This window comes from Dromiciops gliroides, chromosome 5 (assembly GCF_019393635.1).
Source record: "Dromiciops gliroides isolate mDroGli1 chromosome 5, mDroGli1.pri, whole genome shotgun sequence".
Lineage (NCBI taxonomy): Eukaryota > Metazoa > Chordata > Mammalia > Microbiotheria > Microbiotheriidae > Dromiciops > Dromiciops gliroides.
This window is the reverse complement of record NC_057865.1, coordinates 101,878,392-101,892,809: the sequence shown is the minus strand read 5'-3', so window position 1 is coordinate 101,892,809 and position 14,418 is coordinate 101,878,392. Positions and strand designations below refer to the sequence as shown.

Here is a 14,418-nt window from a genome sequence, read left to right as displayed (position 1 = left end):
AGCCTTGGATTCAGGAGGACCTGAGTTCAAACCCAGCCTCAGACATTTACTAGCTGTGTGACCCTGGGCAAGTCACTTAACCCCCATTGCCCTGCAAAAAAAAGAAAAGAAAGGTAAGGAGTAGCAGAGGCAGAATGCAATGTAGAGTGGGGATAAGCAGCTACACCACACCCTGTTGGGAGTAGGCCAAGAAGATTAAAGCAGCACAATGACAGAAGAAAAAATGGGCAATCCTGAAGCATCAATGGCATGAGTTGACCATTCACATGTATCTTGTAGTCACATATTCCCTAATTTGTAACTCCACATGCACATACCAAGTCTATGTAGTTTGCCTAGGTGTGTGCTTCCTATGAATGATCTATATGTGTGTCCACTCATCCCACTGATATAATGTGTCCCAGGATAATGAAAAAATTTCTATTTCTATTTTTCTTAACATGCTATTTCATTAAATTACTTGATTTGAATTAATTAACTCTTTTGGTTAACTATCAGTGAGAACTCAAGAGTTATGGGTTTTAATATAGAACTACAGAATACCAGTTTAAAAAGTCCTAACTGTTGGTCATGAAATAAATTCTTCTATTCTGGGTCTTCTACAAGAGCTGTCAGTATCTGCCTTTTTATGCAACTCTCTGTAAACACAGATTAGAAACAATGACTTAACAAACTAATTAATTAGTTCCTGAAACCACCAAAAAACAATGATCTCAAGATCGTATAATTAAATTCAAACAAAAAGAGTAAGATAGTTCAACTCTGTTTGAGTCCTTTCCAGAATCCCCTGGCTGGTCCAATGCCAATATGTCTTAAAATAGAGAGATGCCTAGGAATCAAATTCTTCAATAATTTGCATCTCTAGGTTCAGAGTTAAGAATCCTCAAATAAACAAATTATGTGAATTTAGAAACTATGTCAACTGCTTCCTATTAGATAAATTCTAGGAGCTACCAGGGATCTGCCAGTCAGGTGCCTGAACATTATATTTCCTCCAGAAATAAAAGATTTGTAGCTGTTGATGATGACTGAAACTTGCAGCTCCCCAGAAGATAAGCCATCAATATTTGTTATTATCATATCTTTCACAATTCCAGGAGTGGAGTACATCATTGGCATTATTGGGAATGGTTTCATTATGGTTATAAATGGGGCTGAGTGGGTTCAGAACAAAAAGTTCTCCACAAGTGGGAGGATTTTGTTTTTCCTCAGTTTGGGTAGAATTGCTCTCGAGAGTTGCATGATGATTGAAAGCTTTGCTGCTTTAATATTCCCATCCTTTTATAAAGAAGATACTGTCTATGAAACATTCAGAGTCATTTTCATGTTCTTGACTTTTTGCAGCCTCTGGTTTGCCACTTGGCTCAGCATCTTCTACTTTGCAAAGATTGCAAATTTCAACCATCCCTTGTTCCTCAGGCTAAAGTGGAGAATCACTGGACTAATGCCTTGGCTATTGTGGTCATCAGTGATGATTTCCTTCTGCTGCAGTGCCTTTTTTTCTCAGCAGGTATACAATACATCCTGCAATAACTCAATCCCTGACCCATTCTCCAACTCCACAAAGAAGAAATACATCATCAGTACCAATATGATTAACTTGGCTATTATCTACAATGTGGGAATGTTCATCCCTCTCATCCTGTTTATCCTTGCAGCCATCCTGTTAATCATCTCTCTCAAGCAACACACCCTACAGATGGAGAGCAATACCATAGGCTCCAGGAATCCCAGTATGGAGGCTCACATAGGAGCCATCAAAGCCATAAGTTCTTTCCTCATTCTCTACATTTTTAATTTTGTTGCTTTGCTCCTCTACATGTCTAATATTTTTGAAGATAACAGTGTCTGGATTGTATTCTGCAAAATTGTTATGGCTGCCTACCCCTCTGGTCACTCAGTATTATTAATCTTGGGCAATCCCAAGTTAAGAAATACCTGGGGAAGATTTCAGCACAAGATCTGTTCTTGCTATATTTGCTCATGCTGCTGGACCCTCTCAGGAAAGTGAAGATGAATTTTTCACCTAAGACTCTAGGTTTTCATCTTAGAGCCCCTTGCCCCCTGGGATACCATTATGAGCCATCACTTACATTGAGTTTTTTCTTCCTTTGGATCTCCTTTTTCCTGTTATAGTTTAAGACAGGCTCTGGAACTTGAGTTTTTCTTTACTCTTTTCCACAATACCACACTGGCCCCTCTCCTGCAAGAGAAGGTATGAATTACTTAATGAAGGACTTCCTCACCAGGAAGGTCATATTTAATATGATAATCAAATTATAATTAGTCAACCTACTAAGCAAAAACAGAAGTGATGTATTTTATCGCCATTCTGTAAAGGGACCACCTTAAAAATGGGGCTAGGCTTGTACCTGTCCTATTTGTCTGCAGAACAATCTCTGTACTTGTTGTTCTTCCCTTTCTATTAAATACACATATAGGGTTCCTATAATGTGATTTTCTGACTAGAGACTTGGTCATGTAAAATAGGAAAGCACATTCATCTACTCTACCTTAGATTCAAATGTCATTCAAAAGTGATTTTTTTCCCTGATTAACACAAAATGATATAAGAAAATAAAAATAAAATTATGGAGTTAGGAAATTCCAAGAATGTGGTGAGTTTGGACTTTGCTACATGTACTTCCTCTCCTCTCAGTACTAAGTAACTTCTATAACTTGTATAGGTGGTGTTTTTACTGAATTAAGATGAATTGAGAAAGGGAAAAAATCCAAGTTTTCCCATGGTCTTGGAGGAGAGACCTGAATGGAAAAAGGTGGTAACTGGAAGTTATATGACTTGAAAAGACAGGACAAAATAATCCCTTCTGATGGAGGGGTAGTACAAAACAATCCCACCTAAGCTGGGTGGTTTAGTAGGTAGCTAAGTGGCACAATGGATAGAATGCCAAACATAGAGTCAGGAATTTGAGTTTGAATCTTGTCTCAGACACTTACTAGCTTTATGACCTTGGGCAAGTCATTTAACCTGCCTCAGCTTACCCATCTGCAAAATTAAGATAATAATAGCACCTCTCCTATAGAATCATAGTGAGATCAATTGAGATACCACATATAAAGCCCTCTGTAAATCTTAAAACATCTATGTTAATGCTACCTATTATTGTTATGCATACTTATGACCATGAAGTTAGAACTGTTCATATACTCAGAAGAAATAATTATAACCATGAGAAAAGGTGACTATTTTAACAAGGCAGAGGTGTGATGAAGCCAGTTCTAACCAGCTTGTTAAAAGACAATTGTTAAATTTTCAGTATGAGCATTTACACCTCAGAAATCAGAAATACCTATAAGTTAGGCTTGATTTGTTTTGTTGATTGTCTAGACTTGATAAAGTTTTAATAACACATATAAAACTTAAAAGTGGTGTATGCATTTCCCCCAGCCCAGAAATCACAGTTGTTAAACATTTATGAGCACACTACTGTATTGCTCTTTAAACATTGCTTGAGATCATCACGAGTGCAATAGAAAACTCAGAGAACTAGATCATAACCAGACTAGAGACCTGGTAACTCTAGAATAACAACAACAACAATGAGGGATAGCTAGGTGGCGTAGTGGATAGAGCACCAGTCCTGGAGTCAGGAGGACCTGAGTTCAAATCTGGCCTCAGACACTTAACATTTACTAGCTATATGACCCTGGGCAAGTCACTTAACCCCAATTGCCTCACAAAAAAACAAACAAACAAACAACAACAAAGAAAGCTGGGAGATAGGAAGATTATATTAGACATAGTCCTACCTTCCTGCAGCTTCCAATGTAGTACAAAGGTGGAGGGGACATAGTAACATACACAAATAACTATAATTCAAAATGATGCATAAGTGCATGAGCTGGAAGTAAACAACAACAATAATAACTGGCACTCATTAGTGCTTTAATGTTTGCAAAGTGCTTTACATGCATTATCCCATTTAAGCCTCACTATACCCTTCAACAAGGTGAGTATAGACAAGGCAGAGCAAAGAAGCAAGGCCTTATAGGATTCCTACAGTCAAAGTAGGCCAAAAATTTAAGAATGGGTTGATGAGTGGGATCAAATTTTCTTTTTTGTTGTTTGTTTGTTTTTTTGTGGAGCAATTGGGGTTAAGTGACTTGCCCAGGGTCACACAGCTACTAAGTGTTAAGTGTCTGAGGCCAGATTTGAACTCAGGTCCTCCTGAATCCAGGGCCAACGCTTTAACCACTGCGCCGTCTAGCTGTCCCCGGGATCAAATTTTCAAAAAAGAGTTGGTGAACTTAGAAGAATTCCGACTCAGTGGTCAGGATGGAAAATGTATTGCAGACATATTAAGAAAAAAAAGATGGTGAGGAAATGGAGGTAATAGGCAGAGATTTCACATGTGCAGAATCTGAGTAATAGTGAAAGGAATGAGAGGTACAATGGCAGCTAAAAGCAAGGGTAAAGTAGGTTTCTTTCTTATTTCTTAAGAGCAATAATTCTGAAGGAAGGATATTTTTTATTCAGTTTACTAAATACTAAGTATCTGCCATTTTCAGAGCAATGCATGAGATACTACAAGATTAAAAAAAGATTACATCAAATTTATTCCCAGAGGTGGAGCCAAGAGAGCAGAGTCAAGATTGCAGAGTAAAGACAGAGAATTACCTGAGCTCTCCTAATGTTAAAATGTTAAATAATGTTAAAATAATGCCTCAAAAATTAATTCTGGAGCTGTAGAACCAACAAAATGATGGGATAAAACCATTTTACAACCCAAAACAACTAAGAAGGTAAACAGGAAAGGTCTATTTCATTGGGATGAAAGTGGAACACAGTCCACCACAGGCTGCTTAAGCACAGGCTGAGCCCAGCAAGCCATCAACAGACCTTGGAGGGTGACTAAATCTTCTGGCATTACAACTTCCATAGCTATCTGCCCACAGCCTATAAGGGGGTTATACAAGTGGCCAGAAGTAGATTACAAAGGCTGGCACTGGGAACAGGACTCTGTTGCATTGCCCATACTTCATTCAGGTTGTAGTCACATGGTAAGGAGGAATACTAGCATCAGCAGGACTCTGATCAGAATTCCAGGGTAGAAAAGAGTACTTGTGGTCACTCACAGACCAGAGCACAAGCTAAAAGAGTAGTGACCACACCTTTCCTTAGATCATACCACCTTGGAAGAACTGAAAAGCTAGAGACCCAGAACCAGCTATGAAAACAACAGAATGAAAAATCTGAAGTTTGGGACAATGACCAGTCCACCCTAAGAGCAGAGTCCAACTTTAACATAAAGTTTAAAAATCAAGAAAAGGGCTGGAAAATGAGAAAGCAAAAAAAAAACTGATCATAAAAAGTTACTATGGTGACAGAGAAAATCAAAACACATTCAGAAAAAGACAATGAAATTAACTACATGAAAAACATTAAATAAAAATGTTAATTTGTCTCAGGCATTAAAACACACCAAAAGAATTTTCTTAGAACTCAGTTAAGAGAAGCAGAAAGGGAAATGGGAAAAGAAATTAAAGTGGTGCAAGAAAATCATGAAAAAGAGTCAACAGCTTCTCAAAGGACACACCAAAAAAGTTGAAGAAATTAATACCTTAAAAAACTGAATGAGTCAAATGGTTAAAAGAAGCAAAAAAACTACTGAAAAGAATAACTCCTTAAAAAGCAGAATTGGTCAAATGGAAAAAGAAGTACAAAAATTCACTGAAGAAAAAACCTCCTTAAAAATAGAATTGGACAAATGGAAAAAGAGATGCAAAAGCTTACTGAAGAAAATAATTAGTTAAAAATTGGAATTGGGCAAGAGGAAGCTAATGACTCCATGAGACATCAAGAAAAAAAATAAAACAAATCAAAAGCATGAAAAATAGAAGAAAATGTGAAATGCCTCTTTGGAAAACAACTGACCTGGAAAATAGATCCAGGAGAGATAATTTAAGAATTATTATACTACATAAAAGTCAAGATTTTTAAAAATTAGCCTAGACATCATATTTCAAGAAATTATCAAGGAAAACTTCCCCGTCATACTAGAATTAGAGGATACGATAGAAATTGAAAGAACCCACCAATCACCTCCTGAAAGAGATCTCAAAATGAAAACTCCCAGGAATATTATAACCAAATTCTAGAGCTCCCATGTCAAGGAAAAACATTTCAAGAGTCAGAAACAATTAAAATATCATCTAGCCACCGTCAAGATAACACAAGATTTAGTAGCTTCTACATTAAAGGATCAGAGGACTTGAAATATCATATTCAGGAGGGCAGAGGAACTAGGATTACAGCCAAGAATCACCTACCCAGCAAAATGAATATTATCCTTCAAAAGGGAAAAAAATGGATAGTTAATTAAATTTAGGATTTTCAAATATTCCTGATGAAAAGACCAGAGCTGAATAGAAAAAATTTGACAAATACAAAACTGAAGAGAAGCATAAAAAGGTAAATAGAAAGAAAAATCATAAGAGATTAAATAAGGTTAAATTGTTACATTTCTACATGGAAAGATGAAACTTTTAACTTCAAAGACTTATCATTATTCAAGCAATTAGAATGAATTTACATAGACAGAAAGCATGGGTGTGGGTTGACTATGATTGGATGATATCCAAAAATAATTAAATTGGAAGGTGAGAAAAAATGTATGCACTGGGAAAAGGAGAAAGGGAAAGGTAAAATGGAGTAAATTATCTCACATAAAAGAGTCACAAAAGAACTTTTACAGTAAAAGGGAAAATGAAAGGGCAAGACTTTAACCTTACTCTCATTGGAACTTGCTCAAAGAGGGACTAACATTTACACTCAATGGGGTATAAAAATTCATCTTCCCCTATAAGGAAGTAAGAAAGGAGGGAGATAAAAAGGAAGTACTTTTAGAAGGAGGTGGTATGGATTGGAAGATGTGGTACACAGAAGCAAAACATTTTTTGAGGAGGGACAAGGTGATAGGAGAGATAAAATAAAGGATAAGTGGGAAGTTGGGGAAGCAGGATAGAGGGAAATACACAGTAATCATAACTATGAATGTGAATGAGATGAACTCACCCATAAAATGGAAGCAGATAGCAGAGTGAATTAAGAGCCAGAATCCTACAATATGTTGTTTACAAGAAACACACTTGAAACAGTGTCCCCACACAAAGTAAAGGTAAAAGGCTGGAAGAGAATCTATTATGCTTCAACTGCAGGGGGAAAAAACAAAACAGGGATAGTAATCATAATCTCAGACAAAACAAAAACAAAAATAGATCTAATTAAAAGAGATAATCAGGGAAACTACATTTTGCTAAAAGGTACCATAGACAATGAAGTGATATCTATACTAAACATATATGCATCCATATTTTTAAAGGAAGAGTTAATTGAGCTATAAAAGGAAATAGTAAAACTATACTAGCTGGGGACCACAACTTTCCCCTCTCAGAACTTGATAAATCTAACCAAAAGTAAATAAGAAAGAAGTTAAGATGAAGAGAATTTTAGATAAGATAGACCTCTGGAGAAAATTGAATGGGGAAAAAAAATATACCTTTTTCTCAGTGATACAGGCCACCTACACAAAAATTGGCCATATATCAGGGCATAAAACCTCACAATGAAGAAAATGCAGAAAAGCAAAAATATTAAATGTATCTTTTTAAGATCATAATGCAATAAAAATATATTTAATAAAGGGCTGTGGAAGCATAGATTAAAAGTCAGTTGGACACTAAACAATATAATCCTAAAGAAGTAGTGGGTCAAATAACAAATCATAGCAACAATCAATAATTTTATTAAAGACAAGGACAACAATGATGATAAGGGCAGAATTTAGGACCAAACAAGAGATAGAAAGCATTACAAGATGTAAAATGAATCATTTTGATTACATTAAATTAAAATGGTCTTGTATAAATGAAATAAATATAGTCAAGAAGAGGAGGAAATTAGAAAATGGGAGGGTGGAATTACAACAAATTTCTCTGATAAAGGCCTCATTAGTCAAATATATAGAGAACTGAGTCAAATTTATAAGAATACAAATTCCCCAACTAATAAATGGCCGAAGTATATGAACAGTTTTCAGTTGAAGAAATCAGTTATCTATAGTCATATGAAAAAATGTTCTAAATCACTATTGATTAGAGAAATGCAAATTAAAACAACTCTGAGGTACCACTTCACATCTATCAGATTGGTTAATATGAGAGAAAAGAAAAGTAACAAATGTTGGAGGGGATGTCAAAAAATTGGGACACATTAACATTTAGTGATCCATCTATTCTGGAAAGCAATTTTGAACTATATCCAAAAGGCTATAAATTGACAAAGCAACAGCACTACTCGAATTGTACCCCCAAAGAGATAAAAGGGGGAGGACTTACATAAACACAAGTATTTATAGCATCTCTTTTTGGGCATAGTTCCAAATTACTCTCCAGAATGGTTGGATCTTTTTACAACTCCACCAACAGTGGATTAGTGTCCCAGCTTTACCACATGCCCTCCAATACCTAATATTTTCCTTTTTTATTATATTTGCCATTCTGATAACTGCATATTTTTTCAACTTTATTTTTCTTGGGTTTTGTCTATGTTTTATTTTATAACATGACTAATATGAAAATATGTTTTGCATGACTACACATGTTTAACCTATATTAAATTGTTCACCTTTCAATGAGGGAATAGGGGAGGAATGAAGGCGAAGAATTTAGAACTCAAAATTTTTTAAAAATTAATGTTAAAAATGTTTACATGCTATTAGAAAAATTTCATATTTTAAAAATAGACATTCCCTGCCTTAATGCAACTTCCCATCTAGCATGGGAGAAGGGAAATGGTAGCATACACAAACAACTATAATTCAGGGGCAGCTAGGTGGTGCGGTGGATAGAGCACCAGCCCTGGATTCAGGAGGATGAGTACAAATCTGGCCACAAACACTTAACACTTACTAGCTGTGTGACCCCTTTCCCACAATGCTTCCTGTTCCTCAGCAAATATAAACCCTTGATCCAAGAAAGCACTCTCAGATACTCAAATCCTTTCCCTAATCCTTCCTCCCATTTCTTTAAAGTCATTGAGGATAGTGAGAAGATTGAACAACGAGATATTTGAGCCTGATAGTTCTTTTACTTTTTAATTTCATTCTATTTTAATAAATCATGACTGATAAAAGTCAATTGTATAAGTCTTATGAATAAAGTTGATTAAAAATAGCAAGAAATTTCCTAAATGTGAGATGTAGAGAGCAGGTTGAGATGTAAAGCCAGTGATTAAGCCAAACTAAGATTTTTATTATTTTAATTTTTCAAAGTGATACTCTATTGGTTTTCACCTAAGCAAACAGTATCTAGCCATTAGCCAGGAGTTCCAGACTACAGTAGAAGTGCGCTCTCTAGTGAGAAATAGAAACATTGCAGGCTTTGCAAAAGCCAGCTCATGCCCACTGATTGTCTTCTGATAAGACCACTTGGCTAGTGAGAAACATCACCCCATGACCAGCAAGATTTTGCTGGTTAAATAATTACTTGGGTAAGTAAGTAAAAGCCTGCTTTTCTTTAGGTTGCAGAAAACAGGAAAACTATCCAAGTATGAGCCAGTATTGTAATTATACCCCCAAAGATGCCCACAAAGTTGGCAGCTAGCACACACTTGTTCAAAGAACACTTTAAGGAGCCATTTTCCTCTACCAAATCAAATGTTTTTTCTTATATTCAACACCCAACAAATACAATGAAATTTTTTATTTCTCTATACCTTTTAATTAATTGTGCGATGGTAAAGATACGTTCTGCTTACTTGTGTACGCTTGCCTATTCTCTACCAATATCCTAATCAGGTATCCTTCATTGTATGGAAATAATTTTCATAAAATTTTGAAAGCTGGGAAAGTGAAAATATACCTCAGTAGTCACAGATGTTTCTTTTTGTTGTTTTCCTTTTTACTTTCCTTTTACTGCATTAGTAAAGGTTTTGGGGTTTTTTTTCTATACCATGGGTATGTTCACCCTTCCTTCAGATATCTTCTGAATCAATCCCTTGCTGTATTCTCAATGGTGACATTTTCGGTGCATAACTCCTCTATGAGTGGTTGGACCAATCAGTTTGTTTTTCATTTTTATTCTCTTTAGTGCTGCTTCTATAAGCTCATCTACCTCTTGAATAAGCATATCTGGGACTGTGATGTCAGAGTTCAGGCATGGAATGCCTCAGCTTTTATTGTTCTAAAACTCTTTGAATGTTTTTAAAAGTTACAATATCAAATCAACAAGGCAGAATGGTGGATCTTGGAATCAGGAAGACGTGGATTAAAGTCTTTCCTATGACACATGCTGTCTGTGCAATCCTAGGCAAATCACTGGACCTCTCAGTGCTCCCATTAAATTATAAGGATCTAAGTGGCAGAGAAGGTGCCAACCTGTATTGCTAAAGGAAGTTGTTCACTGGTAGCATATACTAATGAAATCATAGATCCAATCTCAAAATAAAAATTAAATCATCCAAATCTCCAATACTCAGGAAAAGCAATATAATGTCATATATGTATGTGTGTGTGTTTATATACAAATATCTGCATGTAAATAATATATGTATATATAATATGTATGTAAATACATATTATATCATACTTTTTATTTATCTTGGGTTTTTTATTGTTTAATTTTATTCTTAGTTCCAAATTTTCTCCCTCTCTTCACTCTCTCTCCCACTCATTGAGAAGAGAAGAAAAATGATTCCCATTGTATATATGAAGTCATGCAAAACATTTCCATTTTAGCCATGTTGTGATGGAGGAAAATGCAAGAATAGTCAAGTGTTAAAAAATATACTTCAGTTTGCACTCAGAGTTTACCAGTTCTCTCTCTGGAGATGGATAGCATTTTTTATCATGAGTCCTTTGGAACTGTCAAGTACAATGTCATTCTAAGATTCAAAAAGCAACATGCAATACTGCCTTGGGGTGAGGAGTATGTGGGAGGTGATACCACTGTTTTCACAAACAAAAGAAAAGAAATTTGCTTTCTTTATTTTTGGCATTTCTTTTGTTTGTTACTTTACCTAAGACATATACCCCCAGGAAATCAAAGGCCAAAAGAAAGGTCCCAAAGATACCAAAATAGTGATAGCAACAATTTTTTTTTTGGTGAGGCAATTGGGGTTAAGTGACTTGCCCAGGGTCACACAGCTAGGAAGTGTCAAATATCTGAGGCTGGATTTGAACTCAGGTCCTCCTGAATCCAGGGCTAGTACTCTATCCACTGTGCCTCCTAGCTGCCCCCACAGCAACATTTTTGTTAGTAAAGAATTATAAATAAACTAAATACCAACCAAATTGTGGTACACAAATGTAATTGAATATCATTACTGTGCTGTAAATAATTAATAAGGTAGCAGAAGTAAGTAGAATCAGAAAAATTTTATACACAAAGACTATAACATTGTTATGGAGTGCCAAGATGGCAGAGTGATGAAGAAATCCTCTTAATTCCTCCCAAATTTCCTGTCTAAACAACTAGATAACTGCCTCTAAATTGTTCCAGAAGCAGGGAAGATGCTTATGAGTCTGGCAGGAAAGGTCTGTCTTACCTGGGTGGGAGAGGACTGAGGTCTAAGGCTGCAGCAATAGTGGCAGCAGTGAATAAATAGATCCAAGAGAGATAATATAAGAATCACTGGAATACCCAAAAGCCATGATTGGGAAAAAAAAAAAAAAGCCTGGACAATATCTTGCAACAAATTATCAAGGAAAACTGCCATAATATATTAGAACAAGAAGGCAAAATAGAAAGAGATCCCAAAATGAAAACTCCCAAGAACAAGAGAGATTCCAGAGCGCACAAATCAAGGAGAAAGTACTGCAAGAAGCCAAAAAAGAAACAATTCAAATATTGTAAAGCTACACAGAATTTGGCGGCTTCCACATTAAAGAACTGGAGGGATTAGAATATGTTATACTAGAAGGCAAAGGAGTTAGGTTTACAACCAATACACATCTACCCAGCAAAATTGACTATAATCTTCCAGGGGGGGGAAATGAATATTTAATGAAATAGAGAGCTTTCAAGCATTTCTAATTAAAATACCAGAGCTGAATAAAAATTTGACCTACAAATACAAGACTCAAGGGAAACATAAAAAGGTAGAAAAGAAACAAAAAAGAAGAAAACATAAGTCCAATAATGTTAAACTATTTATATGTCTATCTGGCAAACTAATATTTGTAATTCTTAAAAACTTTATTACTTATAAGAGCAATTAGAAAGAGTTTAGGTAGACAGATGGTGTAAATGTAAGGTAACATTGATGGGATAGTACCCCCACACAAAAAAATAATAAAGTTAGAGGTGAGAAAGAAATTGAACTAGAAGAAGGAGGGGAGGGGATTGAATAGGGTAAATTATTCCATATAAAAGAGGCATAAAAAGCTATTATAATGGATGGGATAATGGGTATACGTGGCAAGCAGAGCTTAAACCTTACTCTCATCAAAAATGGCTCAAAGAAGGAATAACATAAATCTATCTTACCCTATAAGAAAGTAAAAAAGGGATGGGGATAATAGAAAAGGTACAGGGGCACTGATAAAAGGGAGAGTATATTGGGAAATGTGGTGATCAGAAGTAAAACATTTGTGAGGAGGGAAAGAGTGGGGGAAATTTTTAAAAATAGCATGGATGGAAGTAGAATTAGGTATCATAACCATGAATGGAATGAACTCACCCATTAAACAGAAGTGGATAGCAGAATGGATTAAAAACCAAAATCCCATAATATGTTGTTTACAAGAAACACATTTGAAGCAGAGAGATACACACAGGGTACACATAAGGGGCTAGAACAGAATCTATTATGCTTCGGCTAAAGCAAAGAAAGCAGGGGTAGCAGTCATGATCTCAGACAAGACAAAAGCAAAAGTAGATCTAATTAAAAGAGGTAAAGAAGGAAACTGTATCTTGCTGAAAGGTACCAATATTTTACATATATGCACCAAATGGTATAGCGCCTAAATTTTTGAAGAAGTTGAATGAGTTACAGGAAGGAAATAAATAATAAAACTATAATAATGGGGGACCTTAACCTTCTCCTCTCAGAATTGGATAAATCTAACCCAAAAAACCTCAAGAATTAAGTTAAAGAAGTGACTAAAATTCTGGAAAAGTTAGATATGATAGATCTCTGGAGAAAATTTAATGGGAATAGAAGGGAATATACCTTTTTCTCAGCAGTACATAAAAATTAAGCATATATTAAGACATAAAAACCTCATAACCAAATGCAAAAAAGCAGAAACAGCAAACACATCCTTTTCAGATTATAATGAAAAAGAAATTACATTCAATAATGGACAATTGAGAGATTAAAAAGTAATTGGAAAGTAAATAAGCTGATCCTTTTAAAAAGTGGGTCAAAGAATAAATCATAAAAATAATCAGTAATTTCATTAAAGAAAATTAGAACAATAAGACAACATATCAATATTTGTGGGATGCAGCCAAAGTGGTATGTAGGGGAAAATGTATATTCCTAACTGCTTACATTAATAAAATAGAGAAAAAACAGATGAATGAATTGGGCATGCAACTAAAAAAACTAGAAAATGAACAGATTAAAAATTCCCAATTAAATACTAAATTGGAAATCCTAAAAGACAATGGAAAGACTAAATTGAAAGTAAGAAAACCATTGAACTACTAAATAACACTAGAAGCTGCTTTTATGAAAAAAAAGTAAAATAGATAAAATATTGGTTAATTTGATCCAAAAAGGGAAAGAAGCAAACCACATTACTAGTATCAAAAATGAAAGGGGTTGGGGCAGCTAGGTGGCGCAGTGGATAAAGGACTGGCCCTGGATTCAGTAGTACCTGAGTTCAAATTCGGCCTCAGACATTTAACACTTACTAGCTAAGTGATGATGGGCAAGTCACTTAACCCCAATTGCCTCACCAAAAAAAAAAAACAAAAAAACACACAAAGAAAGGGGAGACTCACCACCATTGAAGAGGAAATTTAAAACAATTGTTAGGAACTATTTTCTCCAATCACATGCCAATAAATTTGACAATCTAAATGAAATGGATGAATATCTACAAAAATGGAAATTACCCAGATTAACAAAAGAAGAAATAAAATACTTAACCCAATTTTAGGGATAAAAATTGAATAAACCATCAATGAACTTCCTAAGAAAAAATCCCCAGGACCAGATGGATTCACAAGTAAATTCTACCAAACACTTAAAAAACAATCAATCCCAATACTTTATAAAGTATTTGGGGAAATAGGCAAAGGACTCCTACCAAATTCCTTTTATGAGACAAATATGGTACTAACACCCAAACCAGCCAAAACAGAGAACGACAATTATAGACCAATCTCCCTAATGAATATTGATGTAAAAATTTTAAATAAAATACTAGCAAAGAGAATACAGCAATA

At 35.2% G+C, this 14,418-nt stretch overlaps 1 protein-coding gene across 1 annotated transcript; it reads left to right on the top strand.

Moving 5' to 3' along the window:
* The first annotated feature begins 1,024 nt into the window (after nt 1-1,024).
* On the top strand, nt 1,025-2,011 carry LOC122728759 (taste receptor type 2 member 39-like). The gene has a single exon (XM_043967542.1). It carries the CDS (start codon nt 1,025-1,027, stop codon nt 2,009-2,011), a length of 987 nt encoding a protein of 328 aa, XP_043823477.1.
* The last annotated feature ends 12,407 nt before the right edge of the window (nt 2,012-14,418 follow it).

Coding starts and splice junctions, on each gene's coding strand:
- LOC122728759 (XM_043967542.1), top strand. CDS start 1,025: ATGACTGAAACTTGCAGCTCCCCAGAAGATAAGCCATCAATATTTGTT.